This window comes from Mastigoproctus giganteus, chromosome 4 (genome assembly GCF_048544385.1).
Source record: "Mastigoproctus giganteus isolate SK-2022 chromosome 4, ASM4854438v1, whole genome shotgun sequence".
NCBI lineage: Eukaryota > Metazoa > Arthropoda > Arachnida > Uropygi > Thelyphonidae > Mastigoproctus > Mastigoproctus giganteus.
The window spans coordinates 153,310,402-153,332,586 of NC_143578.1; the positions used below are offsets into that span (position 1 = coordinate 153,310,402).

Here is a 22,185-nt window from a genome sequence, read left to right on the forward strand (position 1 = left end):
GACAAGAGTTTAAGTTCCAATATTGAGAATTTTTGAGGTCTTGTTTTATATATGAATGTTGAAAAGCACATAAGAAAGAGAGAAGAGTATGAAAAATAATTTTTTAATTATGTTTTACCTGGTGTTTTTATGCTGTCTACAGATTCTTCTCGGATCGATTCTCTGATTTGTGGTCGTTTCCCTTGCAAATGGAGTTGTACTTTTTCAAGCATATCCCCACATACTTCTAGACTTGGTGCTACAATAAAATCTATGAAACCTGAAAATAAGAAACCGAATATTAATGTGTTTTCAATAAAAGGTACTGAATTGGTGTAAATAAGTTAGACATACTGCATATTATTTCTAGCTAGACAAATGTAACTGGGTATCATAGTATGTCACTGATTATAGAAAGGGTGCAAGAATATTTGCTGATGCTATCGAGGCAGTGTTGGGTGGGTCGGAAAACTGATAGCTTGGGGGGGATTCAAGGACTAATAGTTTAACAGTAGCCGTAGGCAGAGGTGAAGCTGATTCTTGCACAACTTCTATTAGAATAAGTAGCGACCTGGAGCGTGGGGTGTTGGGGGTTTCAGGGATGGGTGGCGGTCATCGTGGAACGGGTAGGTATATGGGATGTGTTAGGGTAACAAAGATTAGAAGGAGCATGTATGCTTGCATGTATACCAATGCTAGAAGTATAGTAAATAAATTTGAAGTGTTGGTCAAGACATCAAAGGCGGATATTGTTGGGATATCAGAGACGTGGTGTCACACAGATATAAGGAATGCCGAACTGGAATTTGGGGAGTACAATGTGTACAGAAAGGATAGACAGGATAGAAAGGGAAGGAGGTGTTATGCTGTTAATTAAGAAAAATATAAAATCAAAAGAAGTGCATCCAGTTGATATAGATGAACAGTGCACTGTTGAGTCAGTTTGGTGTGACATAAGCACTGCGAAAGCAAAAATAAGAGTAGGAGTGTGTCATAGGCCTAATGACTCGAATGAGTACAATGAACAATTGTACAGAGAAACAGAGTGGGCTAGTAAATCGGAATGTCTTATAATGGGTGATTTCAACTTCCCAGATATTGACTGGAACTTGTGGGTTGGTCACTCACACACTAGTCAGACTTTTGTGGATTTATTGGATGATTGTTTTCTGCAGCAGCATGTTCGAGAGGCAACCAGAGAAAGTAATACTCTTGATCTGGTTATCAGCAGTGATCATTCATGTATTAGGAATTTGCAGATAAAAGAACCACTAGGTGGCAGTGATCACAGTGTACTCACGTAGGATTTACTTAAAGATTTAATTTCCATCAGAGGTAAAGGAAAAGGTTTTTTCTTCCGTAAAGGCGAGTACAGTGGTCTCCGACAGTTTTTAAATTCTGTACAGTGGGATCAACTGATGATGTTACCAACAGTAAATTCTAATTGGGAAGCATTCAAGGAATTAATCGTGGATGCTACTAAAAGTTTCATACCTATTAAGAAATATTGTTCAAGGTTTAGGCCTAAATGGTTGTCAAATGAACTAATGAGACTCGTAACAGAGAAGAAAAATGCATGAGATACATACAAATTAACACGTGACACAGAAGCCTATGATAGCTACAAGTTGATCTGTAACCAAGTTACAAAGGAGGTTAATCAGGCGAAGGCAGATTACGAGAAATCCTTGGCAAAAGATGCTAAGAAAAACAACAAGGATTTCTTTACTTATATAAACTCTAAAAGGAAGAGGATGAATCTGATTGGTCCACTTGATATTGATGGTTCGACTGTTGATGATCCTGCTCAGATAGCAAACAAACTGAATGAGTATTTTGCATCTACATTCACACATGAGGAGTAGCAGGGTGCGTAATGATTTTGTAATAACAAAATGGAGGAGAAATTGTTGAAGTTAAACATAAGAAAGGCACCTGCGGTGGATGGGATCTATCCAGTTATATTAAAGGAGGCGGCAAAGGAAGTAAGAAAACCGTTAGCCATAATTATGAGAGCTTCCTTTGACTCAGGAGAGAACCCTACGGACTGGAGATGTGCAAATGTATCCCCAATTCACAAAGGGGGATCGAAGGGTGACATGAGTAATTACAGACCAGTTAGTTTAACTTCTGTTCCGGGTAAAATAATGGAGTCACTGGTTAAAGATAAATTGCAGGATCATCTAGACAAGAATGCAGCAATAATTCTGACACAGCATGGGTTTGCTAAGGAAAAGTCTTGTCTGACAAATTTGATTGGATATTATGATGTGGTTACAAAGGAACTGGATGCAAAAAATAAATTTGATATCATATACTTGGAAAGCTTTTGACACTGTTGCGCATGAAAGACTACTGTACAAATTGGAACAGAATGGTATTAAGGGTAAGTTGCTACAATGGATTACAATGGATAAAAGGATGATTGAGTGGGAGAAGACAGAGGGTGCTAATCAATGGGCGCTGATCTTCGTGGCCTAATGTTATTAGTGCAGTCCCACAGAGTTTGGTGTTGGGTCTACTGTTGTTTTGCATATTTATCAATGATATTAATGAAGGTATATCAGGCTTAATGTTGAAGTTTGCAGATGATACAAAGGTTGGCAGGGTTGTTAATGACAGTAATGGCAGTGTGTTACTGCAACAGGATCTAGAAAATTTGGGAAGATGGGCTGAGAAGTGGCAACTGAAGTTTAACATTGACAAATGCAAAGTACTGCATATGGGTAAAAGTAACCCCAGAGGAACATAGCAACTGTGTGGTACTACACTTAAGGTGGTAGAAAATGAAAAAGACCTGGGAGTAATTGTGCAGTCAGATATGAAGTTTTCTGAACAATGCAGACAAGCTGCAAGAGCAGGTCATGGGTTTTGTCAATGATATACAGGAATTTTGCTAGCAGGGAAAAGGAGGTGATTGTTCCTTTGTATAAGGTAATGGTCAGGCCACACCTTGAGTATTGTGTACAGGTCTGGGGGCCTCATTTTAGGAAGGAAGTAGATTTGCTTGAGCATGTACAGAGAAGGGCAACAAGATTGGTGAGAGGAACGAAGGTATCCTCTTACCAAGAGAGGCTTAAGTTCTGCAAATTGCAGCAGCTAGAGACTAGGCACCTGCGAGGTGATCTGATTGAGGTGTATAAGGCTTTGAATGGGTTGAGTACGCTGAATTCTGATGAGATTCTTCCACTTGTTCAGATTATGAACCTAAGGGGGCATAAATTCAAATTGAGGAAAGACAGATGTACAATAGATGTGCGTAAATTTGCCTTTAGCCAGTGGGTGGTGAATTGCTGGAACAAACTTCCAACTGTCGTTGTGCAAGTTGATAGGTTAAATAAATTTAAGGAAGAACTGGACAAACATTTAGAGGGAATGGTTGTGTAAATTTTTTTTTTTTTTTTTTTTGGCTGATGCTGCATAAGCTCATACGATTGCTTTCTTGCATCACATGCCACTATTACTACAACTACTGATACTACTATATCATCTTTTAAGGGCACAAAAGGTGATATCGTTGTAAGCGTTGGCACTAATAATATTAAGTGTAGGAAATCTGCGGATTTACTTAACAAGTACAGTTCAATGTTGAAAAAAAGTCACAAGTTAGGGTTAACTTGTGACTTTCTTGTGACTTTACTGCAATCCTGCTCAGACATGATAGGAGGGAGTATATGATGAGAGCCTTGTCAATCAATTCGGCCTTGGAGAGATTGTGCAAGGCTCATGGGATAGAAGTTTACTCAGTGTGGTCTGTGCTTGTTAACGGGAGAAATTCCTTCTACAGGGATGGGATACACTTAAATAGAAAGAGCACAAAAATATTTGCTGATGCTATCGAGGCAATGGTAGGTGGGTCGGAAAAGTGCTTGCTTGGGGGGGGGGGTCACAGACTAATAGATTAACAGTAGCCGCAGGCAGAGGTGGAAGTGATTCTTGCATTGCTATTGGAATGAGCAGCAGCCCGGAAAGCAAGTTGCTGGGGATTTCAGGAAGAGCTGGGAAACATGAAACAAGTAAATACATGGGCTGTGTTAGACTAACTAAGATTAAGAACAGGTGCATGTATACCAATGCTAGGAGTATAGTAAATAAATTTGAAGTGCTGGTCAAGACATCAAAAGCAGATATTGTTGGGATATCAGAGATGTGGTGTCAGACATTAAGGAACAAAGAATTGGAATTTGGGGAGTACAATGTGTACAGAAAGGATACAAAGGGAGGAGGGGTTATGCTGTTAGTTGGGCAACATATACAATCTAAGTGCATCCAGTTGATATAGATGGACAGAGCAGTACTGAGCAGTGTGGTGTGACATAAGCACTGGGAAAGCAAAAATGAGTATAGGAGTTTATTATTATTATTATTGGCCATATGGTGTAAGAAGTCTGAGGCTTATGCTACACCAATCAAAGAAAATTCCTGAGTTACCCTGAGAGAGAGAGAGAGAGAGAGAGAGAGAGAGAGAGAGAGAGAGAGAGAGAGAGAGAGAGAGAGAGAGAGAGAGAGAGGAATCATCAAGAAAGAGAAGAATGATGATATCTAGCTCAGGACCCTGGGTGTGCCAAGACTTTTGTTATAGGTCTAATGACTCTGATGAGTACAATGAAAAATTATACAGAGAAATAGAGTGGACCATTAAATCAGTTTTATAATGGGAGATTTTAACTTCCAGATATTGAGTGAAACTTGTGGGTTGGTCACTTGCATACTAGCAAGGCTTTTATGGATTTACTGGATGATTGTTTTCTACAGCAGCATGTTAGAGAGGCAAGCAAGGGAGTAACACTTTTGATCTGATTATCAGCAGTGATTTTTTTTTTATGTGAACCCCAAACACGAGAGGTATTTAGAACCTATAGTACTTAGCACCATGCTTGGGTTGGAGGTTGAGAAAACGAAAGAAGATATTTGTTGACATTGGACTTGAACTTCTGTAGACTGTAATTTTCAGGAAATACGTATGAAGGAAGGTTGTTCCAGAAAACGGCAGTTGAATGAATAAATGAGGAAGATGAAAAGTTGGTTCTGTGGGTTTGAAATTGGACAGTAAATGGATGTTGGCTGGTGGCGGCACGTGTTCGGACTGTTTTGAAAGAGAGAGCAGGAATTATAGAAGCCAATTCAGAAGAACAGTGCCCATGGAAGTATCTGTAGAAGAGGCATGCAGCAGAAACAGTACGTCTATGAGAAAGTGAGTGGAGAGACTCTGTTAGGGATGAATCTTTAATTAACCTAACTGCCCTCTTCTGAATGGAATCAAGAAACCTGAGTGAGGTTTGGGGGGGGGAACCACCCCAGGGAACAATATTCCATGGCAGGGCGGATTTGCAATTTATACAGAGTGAGCAGCTGTTTGGAAGAAAAGTAACGCCGAGAGCGAAAGAGAAAACCAAGTTTTTTAGATGCAGAGGAAGCAATATTTGTAATGTGCTTGTGCCAAGAGAGATTAGAAGTCAGGGTAATCCCCAAAAGAGATATATCATTTTGCCTAGAAATCGGAGTGTCACTAAAGATAAGCATAGGAGCAGAAGAATCCTTTTTGCGAGATATAAGACAAGACTGAGTTTTAGAAGGGTTGAAATCAACTAAGTTGTCTTTTAAGGAATTTAAGCATTTAAGGAATTTAAGGAATCGGCATTTAAGGAATTGGTAGCAGATTTTCGAGAAGTTGAAGCTGATTGAGCAGGACAAGGTTTCTCAAAATGGAAAGTGGAATGCAATGTGCTATCATCGGCAAAACTATGGATAGGATTTCCAGTCAATGGAAGAAGGTCATTAATATACAAGAGGAAAAGAGTGGGAGAAAGAACTGAACCTTGGGGGACACCGGCATTAGTGGAGAAGTTAGAAGACAGAGAGCCATCTACCATCACCCTCAGTGAGTGATCACAGAAAAAACTGGATAACCAATTACTAAAAACAGTTGGCAAACCATAAGATGGAAGCTTGTTTAGAAGACCTTTATGCCAAATACGATCAAAAGCCTTTGAGATGTCAAGAGCAACTACTTGTGTTTCACCGAACCTTTCCATTGAATTAGTCCATAAATGGGTAGCATAAGCCAGAATATCACCAGTGGATCGACACTGACGGAACCCATACTGGCGATCGTTGATCAGACAGAAGGTTTCTAGGTAGTTTAAGAGTTGGCAGTTAATTGATTTCTCCATTACTCTAGAAGGAGTAGAAGAAATTGCAATGGGATGATAATTGGATGGGAGGGATTTGTCACCCTTTTTAGGAACTGGCTGGATATGAGCAAATTTCCAAGCAGAAGAAAAAACACCTTTGGAATAGGAAAGTGAAAAAAAAGGCAGCAAAGAATAGGAGTAAGTTCAGGAGCACAGGTTTTGAGAACAAGTGGAGAAATACCATCAGTACCTGGAGCTTTCTTTTTTTTTGGTTTTTTTTTTTTTTATGAAAACCCCAAACACGAAGGGTATCAAAACCTATAGTACTTAGTACCATGCATGAATGGAAGGAGAAGTATGGGGGGAGAGGGATGCCGGAAACTTTGCTCTAGAGACTAAACATTGGTTTCACCACTTCAAGCCTCCAATAAGCAAAGTGGTGGTATTTCACCAGTTGATGAAAGTCATCTACCACCTACACTTAGCATCAAGATTCATCAAAATCCTTCTGATATCCTTTTGAAGGAAGACCACAGAAAGCATTGAATGGAGCGTGTTGGGAATGGTGGGAGGTGTTTTACCAAGATCATTAATACATGAACTGGAAGAAAAATGGGATGCTAGCAGGTCAGCTTTATCCTTGGCTGAAGTCACAACAGAATCATCTGGTTTGGACAGAGGTGGGAGCAGAGATGGGCAAAAGTTGGGGCCAATAGCTTTGGCAAGAGACCAGAATGCTCGGCTACCATTAGGGCAAGAAGCAAGTTTTCTACTCTTATCCTGTTCAAACTCTGGTTTGGACTGATTAATAACTGCTTTACAATTGTTGCGATTATTCATGTATTATGAATTTACAGATAGAGGAGCCACTAGGTGGCAGTGATCACAATGTACTGATGTGGGATTTGCTTAAAGATGCAAATTAAGATTTTTCTTTCATACAGTGGTCTCAGAAGTTTTTAAAATTCTATACAATGGGACCAAAAGCAAATTCTAAATGGGAAGCATTCAAGGAAGTAAACTTGGAAGCTACTAGGCTTTTTGTTCCAAATAAGAAATACTGTTCTAGGTTTAGGTCCAAATGGATGTCAGATGAACTAATGAGACTCGTGGCAGAGAAGAAAAATGCATGAGATGCATATAAATTATCAGGTGACACAGAAGCCTATGCTAGTCTGTAATCAAGTCACAAAGGAGGTTAGGCAAGTGAAGCCAGATTATGAGAAATCTTTGGCAAAGGATGCAAAGAAAAACAGCAAAGACTTCTTTACTTATATAAACTCTAAAAGGGAATGAATCATATTGGTCCACTAGATATCAATGACTGTAGATGATCATTCTCAGATAGCTGCCAAACTAAATGAATATTTTGAATCTACATTCACACAAGTAGTTATTCAAGGAGGAGAAGGCCAGATGTTTATCAAAATCTAACAAGGAGTTAAATGATTTTGTAATAACTGAGAGCAAAGTGGAGGAGAAATTGTTGAAGTTAAACATAAGAAAGGCACCACGGATGGATGGGATCTATCCAGTTATATCAAAGGAGGTGGCAACAGAAGTAAGCAAACCCTTAGCCATCATTATGAGTGCATCCTTGGACTCGGGATCAAAGGGTGACACGAGTAATTACAGGCCTGTTAGTTTGACTTCTGTTCCATGAAAAATAATGGAGTCACTGTTAAAGAAGCATTGCAGGATCATCTAGACAAGACTGCCATAATAATTCAGACACAGCATGGGTTTGTTAAGGGGAAGCCTTGTCTAACCAATTTGATTGGATACTATGACGTGGCCACAAAGGAACTGGATGAAAAAAATAATTTTGATATCATATACTTGAATTTCAGGAAAGCTTTAGATACTGTTGCACATGGAAGACTCCTGTACAAATTGGAGCAGTATGGCATTAAGGGCAAGTTGCTACAATGGATAAAAGGATAGTTGAGTGGGGGAAGACAGAGTGGTTCTTTTCTATTATCGTATGATGTGAGCAATACACGAAGGAACCAGTTTTTTCCTGCTTCCTTCATTTATCGTGACCGTGAAATCCAACCAGATAGTGCGGCACCATCATGATAGTCAAGCACGAGGCGGGATTCGAACCCGCAACCTTTGGGTTGCCAGGCAAGCACTTTACCCGCACGGTTAGCCCGGTCAGCGACAGAGTGGTAATCAATGGACACTGCTGTTCATGGACTGACATTATTAGTGGTTTCCTCCAGGATTCAGTTTTGGGCCCATTGTTTTTTTGTATATTTATCAATGATATTGATGAAGGTATATCAAGCTTAATGTCAAAGTTTGCAGATGATAAAAGATTGGCAGGATTGTTAATAACAGTAATGCAATATGTAGCTGCAACAGGATCTGGAAAAGTTGGGCAGAGAAGTGGAAACTGTAGTTTAACGTTGAAAAATGCAAAGTACTGAATATGGGTAGCAGTAACCCCAGATAAATTATTGTTATTATTAGCCATATGGTTCAAGGAAGCCTGAGGCTTATGCTGCACCAGCCAAAAAAAAAAAAAAAAAAAAAAAAAATTTACCCAGGTTACCCCGAGAAGAGAGAGAGAGTCAGAAGTAGAAAGGAATCACAAAGAAAGAGAAGAAAGCTCAGGACCCTGGGTTTGCCAAGCCCATACTCACCAGATATGAGCCCCTGGAGTTGATTTACCAACTGGATGGTGTTATACTCAAGGTAATGGAGAATGAAAGAGATCTGGGGATATTTGTGCAGTTAGATATGAAGTTTTCTGAGCAATGCCAACAGACTGCCATAGTAGTACATGGGGTCTTGTCAAAAATATATATAGTAATTTTGGTAGCAGGGATGCGAAGGTGATTATCCCATTGTATAAGGCAATGGTCAGGCCACGCCTTGAGTACTGCGTACAGATCTGGAATGCTCATTTTAGGAAGGATGTAGAGTTGCTAGAATGAGTACAGAGAAGGGCAACAAGACTGGTGAGGGGAACAAAGGGAAGCACTTACGAAGAAAGGCTTAAGTTTTGCAAATTGCAGCATCTGGAAACTAGGCACCTGCGAGGTGATCTGATTGATTTGCATAAGGCCTTGAATGGATTGAGCAGGCTCAATGCTGATGGGATTCTTCCTCTTGCTCAGATCAGAAACTGGAGGGGGCATAAACTGAAATTTAGGAACAACAGCTACCAAATAGATATCCGGAAATTTGCCTTTAGCTGCTGGGTAGTTGATTGCTGGAACAAACTTCCATCTGTCATCACGGAAGTTGATAGCTTAAATAAATTCAAGGAAGAAGTGGACATACTTTTGGAGGGAATGCATGGGTGAAATGGGAAGTTTTTTGGTTTTTTTTGCTGATGCCGTATAAGCTTTCTTGCATCATATGCCTCTACTGATGCTAATAGTTGCCAAAGAGACATCTTTTAATAATTATCTTCTTATAATTGAGGCTTACTGCCCAAGATAAACTTAAGTTGCACAGTACTGTGAAAAAGGTTTGCATGGTTTTGTACAGCCATTCATTGCTATTTTTATGGCTTTATATGGAAGAGCATTTTTGGTTATATGGTGAAGTGGCCAAGTTTACCATTATGCAAAAACACACAAGTGCATGGGGCCCAGATGACAAGTGGGGATCATGACAGATAAATCCACAGCCTAAAATTGATGTTAGGTAATAGGTGGAGCCACATTGGGCTTCAGGCAATCAAAGTCACTCCTGTTATGTAATGGAAATATAGGAATTTACCGAGTTACATGCAAACAGTGCTGCTTAAAAATACATTTTATTTCACTATGGTCTTTGATTTTTCTTTCCTTGATCAAATGGATGAAAGTGCATAAATATTATTTACAATATAAAAACAGCAGTTAACAGTGACATCCAACAGTTCTCAGCTAGCTGCGTGAAAAGAGATAGTAGTAGTATAGGGAAATGATATAAGAAAGCAAGCTTATATAGCATCAGCCAAAAAAAAAAAAAAAAAAAAAAAACAGTTCACACTCCAAGAATTGGTCTAGTTCAACCCATCCACTTTGACAACAATCTACCCTTCAACCATCCTTTCTCAACTTGAATTTGTGCTCCCTCATATGTGTAGTCTCAGTAAGTGGAAGAATACCATTAACATTCAGCTTAGTCAATCCATTCAAGGCTTTAAATACCTCAATCAGATCTCCCTGAAGATGCCTGGTCTTGAGATGCTGCAATTTGCAGAACTGAAGCCTTTCTAGGTAAGAGCACCTTTGACCAATCTGTTTCTTCTTCTCTGCACCCATTCTGGTAGATCTACATCCTTCCTAAAGTGAGGCCTCAAGACCTGTATACAGTACTCAAGATGCATCCTAACCATGGCCTTATGCAGTGCCCACTGATAACTACTCTCTGTCTTCTTCACTTAACTATCCCTTTATCCATAGCAATAACTTGTCCTTAAAGCCACATTACTCCAGTTTGTACAGCAGTCTTTTATGTGCAGCATATCAAAAGCCTTCCTGAAATCCAAGTATATGATGTTAAAATTATATTTTGCATCCAGTTCCTTGGTCACTGCATCATAGTAACCTATCAGATTGGTTAGACAAGAGCCTGCCTCCTTGACAAATCCATGCTGTGATTGCAGGATAATTGCATACCTGTCCAAATGGTTCAGAATTACTTCTTTAACCTGTGATTCCATTATTTTCTCTGGAATCGACATTAAGCTAATAGGTCTGTAATTATTCATGTCGCCCTTTTGATCCATCTTCATGAATTGGAGATATATTTGCACATCTCCAGTGCATAGGGAACTCTCCTGAATCCAAGGATGCTCTCATAATTATGGCTGTGGGTTTGCCTACCTTCTTTGCTGCCTCCCTTAATATAACTGCAGAGATTCCATCTGCCCCACGTGCCTTATTTATGTTCGTCCTCAATAATTTCTCCTCCACTTTCCTTTCAGTTATCACAAAGTCATTTAGCTCCTCATCAGAGTTTTATAAACTTCCGGCATCACTTTTCTAAAGATTTCCTCACATGTGAATGTAGATGCAAAATACCTATTCATGTCTCCAAATTGAATAGTGAACTATGTTCTGCTAGCAATTATGCCTCAGGGTACTTCTCCTTCTGTATGAAAGGCTAAAAGCAAAACGTTCAATAATAAACTTCAAAGGCACAATGTGCTAAAAAGTTCTGAAGAAATTTTTCCAAGTTACCAAGGAAACCCACAGTATTTAAGATATGTAAGATTCTGGCAAACTATGTCAAAGGCCTTCCCTAGATCAAAGCTTACAACATTTAGATGCTCTTTCCTGATTAATGTATCATGGATGTTGTTCTCCATCTGTGTCATAAAGTTGAACTGCCTGAATAAAATCCACATTGTGATGAGTTTATTCGATTACAGGTATTTAGAAACCAAATCAGTCTGGTGTACTGATAAGTTTTTCTAAGATCTTGCTCAACCAACTTGTGAGCACTATAGGAATGGGTAAGTGGTATGGGTTTTTATGGTATAGTAAATTTCACTGGGGCCAATAGCTTCACATTTTGTACAATTATAATGCCATAAATTTGTATGTTTACAGCATTATAATTAAGAGTGTATTGAATTACTCATTCATTCTGTTACACTGAAATAATCACTCACCTATTTGAGATTCTGCTATTAGTGTGGTGTTCCTGTCACATAAAGGAGAGTAAGGAAGTCCTAATTCCTGCTCTTTATCTCCCTAAAAAAAATAAACTTCACTATAGGCAGACTTTTCAACAAATTTACTAAAACTGTGAGTTTAAAATGTTAATTTAAGTGTAATTCATCATTTTTACCAACCATATTCTTGGGTTGTTCATTGTTCAGTTACAAATATTCATCTCAATGGTTCACAAAGATTAAATAATTTTCAGTTCAAAGTTAAATAAGTAAAGTTATTATAGTAGAAAAAACTGAAAATGAATTAATCTTGCCATTAACAGTGTCAATGATAATAGTAATTGCTTCATTTTGCACTAATAAATAATTTTAAACATAATTTCTTATAAACACCAAATCTTATGGGTGAAAAATAAATTAGCATTAGCATTAGTAGAGGCATATGATGCAAGAAAGCAAGCTTATGCAGCATCAGCAAGAAAAAAAAAAAAAAAACCTTCCACTTCACCCCTCCGTTCGTTCGAAATACCTGTCCAGCTAAGCCTTAAATTTATTTAGGCTATCAGCCTCCAACAACAAGGGATGGAAGTCTGCTCCACCAACCAACTACCCACTGGCTAAAGGCAAATTTCTGCACATCTATCCTACATCTGTCTTTCCTCAATTTGAATTTATGCCCTCTCTGGTGTTTATTCTGATCAAGAGGAAGAATCCCATCAGCATTGAGCATGCTCAAACCATTCAAGGCTTTATACACCTCTATCAGATCACCTCGCTGGTGCCTAGTCTCCAGACACTGTAATTTTCAAAACTTAAGCCTTTCTTTGTACCTTTGTTCCATTCACTAATCTTGTTGCCCTTCTCTGTGCTCGTTCCAGCAGCTCCACATCCTTCTTGAAATGAGGCCTCCAGACCTGTATACAGTACTCAAGGTGTGGCCTGAACATTACCTTATACAAGGAATAATCACCTCCTTATACCTGCTAGAAAAATTCCTGTATATCATTGACAAGACACCATGCGCTACTCTTGCAGCCCGTCTGCACTGCTCAGAGAACTTCATATCTGCCTGCACAATTACCCCAGGTCCTTTTCATTCTCTACCACTGTCAGTGTAGTATTAGAGTTGATACGTTGCTCTGGGGTTGCTGTTTAAATTGCCTTTAAGGCATTAAAAAGAGAATAAATAAGTAGCAGTATTAGTAGTGGCATGTGATGCAAGAAAGCAAGTGTATGAGCTTATGCAGCATCAGCCAAAAAAAAAAAAAAAAAAAAAATCACACCATTCCCTCCAAATGCCTGTCCAGTTCCTCCTTAAATTTATTCAACCTATCAACTTCCACAACGACAGATGGAAGTTTGTTCCAGCAACTAACCACCCGCTGGCTAAAGGCAAATTTCTGCACATCTGTCTTCTTAATTTGAATTTATGCCCCTTTAGGTTCGTAATCTGAACAAGTGGAAGGATCCCATCAGAATTCAGCATGCTCAACCCATTCAAGGCCTTATACACCTCAATCAGATCACCGCACAGGTGCCTAGTCTCCAGCCACTGCAATTTGCAGAACTTAAGCCTCTCTTGGTAAGAGGATTACCTCACCAATCTTGTTGTCCTTCTCTGTACACGCTCAAGCAAGTCGACATCCTTCCTAAAATGAGGCCTCCAGACCTGTACGTAGTACTCAAGGCGTGGCCTGACCATTTCCTTATACAGAGGGACAATCACCTCCTTTTCCCTGCTAGCAAAATTCCTATATATCATTGACAAAACCCCATGTCCAGCCCTGGTAGCCTGTCTGCATTGCTCAGAAAACTTCATATCTGACTGCACAATTACTCTCAGGTCTTTTTCATTTTCTACCACCTTAAGTGTAGTACCACATTGATAATAATTACCAAACTGTATAAAAGTAATGCAGTTTCTTAGTAAATTATTTATAATAATTTATCCATAATTTCATAAGAAACTTAGATATTCACAAATAAATTAATAGTATAAAATTATGATGCTCAAATAAATTAAAGAAGATTGGACAAACAACAGAGAAACACATATCACCAACTTAATAATAAATTATAATGGAAGAATTATCAACAAGAACACAGTTTCATAAGACCTCCAAATAACAAAGCAATTAATGCATTAAGGGCTTATGCCTCAAGCTGTTTTGTCATCATTACATCACTTGGGTCTACACACCGAAGAAAGACCAAATAGCCCTGAAACGGTGCCATCTGGGTGGTGTTATCCACTGAGAATAAGTACCAACAGTCTTCTCCTTCAGGTGAAGTGTTAATTATTCAAAGTACTGCAATGTCATGGCAACTCGTCGTGAAGGTATTCACAATATGAGATGTAACTTAAACGATGCCGCTATTGCAAATTTGCTAATCTATAATTGGCTGTGTATAAATGATACAAGTGCACTAAGATATACAAAGCAATTAATTTATTAGAAATATAAAAATCCACAGAGGGAATACAGTTGACAAACTATCAGCAGTATATACAATCTGGCACAAAATTTAGCAAAATGGCTGGTCAAAACCCTGCTCTTAAAAAATAAGAAAAAAATAATAAATTTGTATAAGTTTACAAGAGTAATTTAACCAGAATGCATAACAAATTCTACTTTATTATCTGGCTTAGATATGATTAGATCTCATTAGTAGGTTAGTTCTAGAATAGGTTACTTTGAGGATAAATTTTATTTACAAAAATCAGGACTCAGTATGGGAAATCTATTATCCCCAATCCAGACATATTTAGGGAAATTTTCAAAATCACAGCTATTTTACATACTCAATTAAAACCATCTCTAGGCTAAGGTTCATGGATGATTCTCTTTTAATTTTTGGAACGTGGGGAAATAGAACTGAGGAATTTTCAACAACTACATGCATGTTTTGTTGTTAGTGATTAACAACATAAGGCCAAAATGGACCTTCCCATGATTCATCTGATAAAGGTTATATGCAATGCAAATTAAATGCAGGCATAGAGATGTATTTCTGAAGGAACAGAAAAAGTTTGCGGAGATGATACTGCCATGGGGGATGTCTTTGTATCTGCGCGATGCAAGGAGTGTGAGGAAATCAGGCGACAACTCAGAGTTGTTATGGGCCTATATGAGAGCTTGAAGGACAGGGTGGATGCCCTCGAAGGATTACAAGTGCGGGGGCCCATCAAGCTCTCAGCTGCCCACACCAATGCCAGAGCTTGCACTTGGTCATCGCGCAACACAGCGGCAACCCCCAAGGCAGAATGCGCTGGTCCCAAAGGAACTAGTAGTTGTTGGTGACTCTACTGTCAGGGAAACGGGAAACATGCTTTGTAAAAAGGATAGGAGGAACAGGACCATGGTATGTCTGCCAGGGACAAAGGTTGATGACGTTGTAGAACGGATATCATCTTTTAAGGGCACCAAAGGTGATATAGTTATACACGTTGCCACTAATGATATTAAGAGTAGGAGACCGGCGGAATTACTTAACAAGTACAGGTCACTGATGAAAAAAAGCCGTGAATTAGGGTTGAATTTGAAAGTGTCTGCAATTCTGTCCAGACACGATACGAGGGAGTATATGATGAGAGCCCTGTCGATCAATTCGGCCCTGGAAAGATTGTGCAGGGCTCAAGGGGTAGAATTTTTTTCAGCCTGGTCTGTACTTGTTAACAGGAGAGACTGTTTCTACAGGGATGGGATACACTTAAATAGAAAGGGTGCAAGAATGCTTGCTGATGCTATCGAGGCAGTGTTAGGTGGGTCGGAAAACTAATAGATTAACAGTAGCCACTGGCAGAGGAGAAAGTGATTCTTGCACTGCTTCTATTGGAATGAGCAGCAGCCTAGAAAATAAGATGCAGGATATTACAGAGACTGCTGGGAATCATGGGGATACAAGTAAACACATGGGTTGTGTTAGGGTGGCTAAGAGGAAGACCAGGTGCATGTATACTTGCGTGTACACCAATGCTAGGAGTTTAGTAAATAAATTTGATGAATTTGAGTTATTGCTCAAAACATAAAAGGCAGATATTGTTGGGATTTCAGAGACGTGGTGTCACATAGATATAAGGAATGCAGAACTGGAATTTGGGGAGTACAATGTCTACAGAAAGGATAAACAGGATAGGAAGGGAGGAGGGGATATGCTATTAGTTAAGAAACACATAAAATCCAAGGAAGTGAAGCCAGTCGACATCACTGGACAGTGCAGTGTCGAGTCAGGTTGGTGTGACATAAGCATTGGGAGATCAAAATTGAGAGTAGGAGTGTGCTATAGGCCTAATGACTCTGATGAGTATAATAAGAAAATGTACAGAGAAATAGTGGGCCAGTAAATCAGAGAGTTGTATAATGGGGGATTTTAATTTCCCAGATATTGACTGGAGTTTGGGGGCTGGTCACTCACACACTAGCAAGGCTTTTGTGGATTTATTGGATGATTGTTTTCTACATCAGCATGTTCGGGAGGCAACTAGAGGGAGGAATACTCTTGATTTGATTATCAGCAGTGACTCTTCATGCATTAAGAATCTGCAGATAAAGGAACCACTAGGTGGCAGTGATCACAGTGTTCTGAAGTGGGAGTTACTCAAAGAGGTAACTACCATTAGGGGTAAAGGGAAGGGGTATTGCTTTCGTAAAGGCGACTACGATGGACTGAGACAATATTTAAATTCTATACAGTGGGATCAACTGATGATGTTACCAACAGCAAATTCAAAATGGGAAGCATTCAAAGAACTTATCTTGCAAGCTATTAGGCTTTACATACCAACTAAGAAATATTGTTCAAGGTTTAGCCTAAATGGATGTCAGATGAACTAATGAGGCATATGGCAGAGAAGAAAAATGCATGGGATACATACAAATTAACACGTGACACAGAAGCCTGTGATAGATACAAGTTGATCTGTAACCAAGTTACAAAGGAGGTTAGGCAGGCGAAGGCAGATTACGAGAGATCCTTGGCAAGGGATGCGAAGAAAAACAGCAAAGAGTTCTTTACTTATGTAAACTCTAGAAGAAAGGGAATGAATCAGATTGGTCCACTTGATATTGATGGGTCAACTGTTGATGACCCTGCTCAGGTAGCTAACAAACTAAATGAATATTTTGCATCGACATTCACATATGAGGAGTTATTCAGTGAGGGGAATGCCAGAGGTGTATTCAACTCTAGCAGTAAGCTAGAGAATCTTGTTATAACTGAGAGTAAAGTGGAGGAGAAATTGTTGAAGATAAACACAAGAAAGGCACCTGGGGTGGATGGGATCTATCCAGTTATATTAAAGGAGGCAGCAAAGGAAGTAAGCAAACCCTTAGCCATAATTATGAGAGCTTCCGGACTCAGGGGAGGTACCCATGGACTGGAGATGTGCAAATGTGACCCCAATTCACAAGGGAGGATCAAAGGCTGACACAAGTAATTATAGACCTGTGAGTTTAACTTCTGTTGCAGGAAAATTAATGGAGGCACTGGTTAAAGAAGCACTGCAGGATCATCTAGACAAGACTTCAGTTATAGCTTGGACACAGCATGGTTTTGTTAAGGGGAAGTCTTGCCTGACCAATTTGATTGGATACTATGATGCAGTCACAAAAGAACTGGATGCAGTGAATAACTTTGATATTATGTACTTGGATCTTAAAAAGGCTTTTGATACTGTTGCACATGGAAGACTGCTTCACAAATTGGAGCAGTGTGGCATTGGAGGCAAATTGCTGCTATGGATAAAGGGGTGGTTGAGGGGGAGAAGACAGAGTGGTAATCAATGGACACTGCTCATCGTGGACTAATGTTATTAGTGGAGTCCCTCAGGGTTCAGTATTGGGTCCTTTATTGTTCTCTGTATTTATAAATGATATTGATGATGGTATATCAAGCTTAATGTCCAAGTTTGCAGACGATACGAAGGTTGGCAGGGTTGTCAAGGACACTACTGACACTATGCTGCTGCAACAGGATCTGGAAAGGTTGAGCAGATGGGCTGAGAGGTGCCAAATGAAGTTTTACATTGACAAATGTAAAGTACTACATATGGGAAACAGCAACCCCAGAGCAACGTATCAACTCTGTGGTACTACACTGACAGTGGTAGAGAATGAAAGGGACCTGGGGGTGGTTGTGCAGGCCGATATGAAGTTCTCTGAGCAGTGCAGATGGGCTGCAAGAGTAGCTCATGGTGTAGTGTCAATGATATATAGGAATTTTTCTAGCAGGGATAAGGAGGTGATTATTCCCTTGTATAAGGCAATGGTCAGGCCACACCTAGAGTACTGTATACAGGCCTGGAGGCCTCATTTCAAGAAGGATGTAGAGCTGCTGGAACGAGTACAGAGAAGAGCAACAAGATTAGTGAATGGAACAAAGGGGTGCTCTTACGAAGAAAGGCTTAAGTTTTGCGAATTACAGTGTCTGGAGACTAGGCACCAGTGAGGTGATCTGATAGAGGTGTACAAAGCCTTGAATGGTTTGAGCATGCTCAATGCTGATGGGATTCCTCCTCTTGCTCAGAATAATCACCTGAGAGGGCATAAGTTCAAATTGAGGAAAGACAGATGTAGGATAGATGTATGGAAATTGGCCTTTAGCCAGCGGGTGGTTGGTAGGTGGAACAGACTTCCATCCCTTGTCGTGGAAGTTGATAGCCTAAATAAGTTTAAGGCTCAGCTGGACAGGTATTTCGAACGAACACGGGTGAAGTGGAAGTGGCTATTTTTTATTTATTTTTTTTACTTTATTTTTTTTTTGGCTGATGCTGCATAAGCTTGCTTTCTTGCATCAAATGCCTCTGCTAATGCTAATGCTAAGTTCATCTAAATGTACTTTGTCTCTGAGAATGTATTCTGATGTTGGAGGGTTCTCTAAGTTCAAAAGAGTTCAGAAGGTGTAAGATCTAACATTTGAATAGTATAGACAATCAATTAAATTGTGCTAAACTGTGTGCTGTGTTTGACAAATAAGTTACCAACAACCATGTTAAAATAACTTCTTCCCATCATGTTCATCCATATCCACATTTGTGGCTCATTTAAATTTGGCAGAGTTTATTTATTTTTTTGCTCCATGTCTATGCCCATTTGAGCTTGCTTACTCCCTGGATTGTGTTCTTATAAAAAAAAAAAAAGGTAAACTGCGGCCATTATCAACCCACTGCAGGATGGAAGCCTCCTCAACAATTCATGTTGAGGAAAATGGACTATAATCTGCCACACTGGTCCAGTGTGGGTTGGCAGATAGACCGCATTTAGCAGTCAGGGGCTTGAACCCCAGTCTACTCAAAGAGCATGTGCTACTGCACTCCCGCTCCTGACCACTCGACTACAGAGGCCTTGTGTTCTTATAATCCATGTAATTAACTAGAGAGTGAATTAGCCTGTTTTGTTGTACTGTCTGCTTGTTCATTTCTTGAAATACCAGAGTAGCCTGGTATCCAGAAAAAAGTTATTTCCATTTTGTATTCTTCATAGTAGTGAAGTTGAGATTGGCTGGTTTTTAATATTGGATGAGAAATGTGGAGATCATTTTGTATAAATGATACTGTACTGAAAAAATGTGTATAGGTTATTGCTGACCATAAAGAGCAATTATGTATTTTAACTAGAGTTAAATAGATTTCATATAGCTCAGTTGTAAGTATGCTGCATTCAAGCGGTAATGATACAGTTTATGAAGGAAGAAAATATAGCTGCTGCATCCACATTATTCAGATTTGGCATTATCTGTGTGTATTTTACAGGTAGTTCTTGATTTTATGAGTTAATTTGTTCCTAGTGCGCACTTGTAAAGCGGGAATATATTTCCCATAGACATAATGTTAAAAATAGGGGTTACATTCTCAATAATGAAATTAGTTAGCTAATTAATTTATGTTTAAACAATGATTGATTCATTGAAATAAATGAAAATGTAGCCTGTAAAATTAAGCAAATTATAATAATAGAGAAATTATTTATGACTTACAAATTCTTCATCATCATCGACTAAATGCACACTTGTTGATCACTCATTATTGGCTCGGCACGCGGTTTGTTGCACAAGGAGTTGTCGTCTTCAGAAATGTTTCAAGAGGCATTTGTTTCCAAGATAATCTCTTTTAATTATAAAAAATTTCACGATTGCATGCATAAGCATTTTTTAACAGCACACACAAATTGCAACTAACACGATTCGCGAGGAGTAACAAGTTTACGAAGCTTAAAAAAAAAAGAATGAAGATAAGATTCTGAAAATTTATTTATGTTTTTTATACGATTGAAGATTTCAGTAAAGGGAAAACACATTCCACCACAATAACGTAAAAACCACACAATTCCAGCTATCGGTATTTTCGCAAATGCAAGAAGATCAAGTTTACTACCCGTTTATAATTGCTTGCAGTAACAGAAAAGCCCAATAAACCAGAAAGTGCAAATTGTTTTTTATTTTTTATGGTCGTGACCTCCAGAAATGTGCTTTAGAAAAATATCACAAACTCGTAATTGATTCTTATAACGGAACATATGATAACGATGAAAGTGTAGTGCACTTTATTGATTTGAATTGATAACTAATACAATTTACAAACCACGCTCACGATACTAACTAATACAATTTACAAACCACGCTCACGATACTAACTAATACAATTTACAAACCATGCTCACGATACTAACTAATACAATTTACAAACCACACTCACAATACTAATTAATACAATTTACAAACAACGCTTTTCTATGGCCTTAAGGTTAAGCTTGTGACCTTAAAAATGACATTTTAGAGAGATAAATAGCTTAGTTATACAGCAAAAATTTTAACTTCTGAGATCGTGAAACAAATAACCAAAAAAACAGTGTGTTATTGGGTTCACATTACGGTATTTTAATGATACTATGGTGTCTCTGGAACTGATTATTATCATAAAGTGGGGTACACTGTATTTTATAGCTACACACGTGGTTTGGAATGCAGTATTTATGAATGGTTAACATTCATTTTTTGCAATTAATGTTCATATTTTCGATTTTGTTGATACTTGGGGAAAAAAACAACTCGTAAAGCGAGAAATGCCTGTATATTTATCTGAGTTCTCGAAAACATGAACATCATGCAGTTGTTGAAATGTATGATGTGGTAATGTATTCCTACCCTATTGTGAGAGATACATCACAGGGAGGAGCCAGGCTCTTCTATGGTGAATCAGATGTATTTAACACAGGTCTTGATGAATTTAACACAGGTTCAAATTCCAGTTGTGTAACAGTTCTTTTAGCCAAAGAATGATCTGTTTCTCTAAGAATATTTTAAGTTCTGAGAGAAACAGGTTGTGCTTCACTAGATTTTGCTTCATAAAAAGTAAACCAATGGGGATCACAGAGATATTTCAAGCAGGAATGTGTGTGTGAAAACATTATATTTTAACTACCTATATACACAAGAGTGTTTGCCTCCTGAGAAACAGCAGAGGTTCGTTTACTTCTGTATATAAACTTTGCACTGGAAAAGTTCTAATGGGTCTAAGGGTTGTCTGAAGAATACTATGCTATATTAAGACACTAATAAAATTTGCCTGGTTGGTGAAAATACTGGGGGGATGGCTGTAATATAGCCACAATCTGATTAATACTTTATATATATATATAAGGATTCTTTGTCTGGACAGATGTAACAGGTGTAACAGATACTGAACGAAGGATGTTTAGTTTCTATGAGCAGTCAGGATTGCATTTGCCTGAAAGTTAAGAGTATTGTCCATTACGCAGTTCTGCATTTTAATCCTTTGAGTGGTGTGCAAATTTACATCTAACTGACAGGTGCACTTTGGGATCAGGCATGCTATTTTATAACTTTAAAAACAGCATGAAACATTTTTAATTGTTCACTTTTTGATTCCACCCTTTATTTTCAATCTGTTATGAACACATTTGTAATAATCTGTTTATATATATATATATATATATATATTTTTTTTTTTTTTTTAAAAGCATACACACTCATAAACCAAAACATTATGCCTACCCCCTGCATCCCACAACACCTAAGTAATATCACTCACCAGTTTAATCTATATAGTGATAACATATTAGTTTGTCAGTACAAAGCCCATGCAATGGGGAAAGGGAAGGACCCGACAGAGTTGAACGGAGAATTATTTAAGGAACTAGGAAGGTGGGGCCAGTATCTCAGCAACCAAAAGCATTGTTGGTCGTTCAAGGGCCGCCACAGTGAAGATATGGCAAGAATGGTCTGAAGAGATACACACAACCACTGGTCAACAATAAAGGTGAACATGGTTGCCACATGCTGCCTGGGACAACAGATGGTTCAAACAGATTTCTACAAATGGACAACAGATGGATTCCTACAACTAGGGCACATATAGAACCATTTCTGAGCACACCATCTAATGAACAATCTGTTCATGTGCCCATGTCGAGTGACTATCACTCAGTGGCA

General features: G+C 38.7%; 1 protein-coding gene across 3 annotated transcripts in view; it reads right to left on the minus strand.

The window, feature by feature from the left end:
• The window catches only part of LOC150087125 (dual specificity calcium/calmodulin-dependent 3',5'-cyclic nucleotide phosphodiesterase 1A-like), a 769,106-nt gene that overhangs the window by 40,857 nt on the left and 706,064 nt on the right, over positions 1-22,185 (minus strand). For all 3 annotated transcript variants that reach the window (XM_090371825.1, XM_090371826.1, XM_090371824.1), the window contains exons 14-15: positions 11,734-11,815; positions 119-259 (exon numbers count right to left, since the gene is read on the minus strand). In XM_090371825.1, coding sequence (XP_090227951.1) covers positions 119-259; positions 11,734-11,815 — 223 coding nt within the window. The remainder of the gene's footprint in view (positions 1-118; positions 260-11,733; positions 11,816-22,185) is intronic.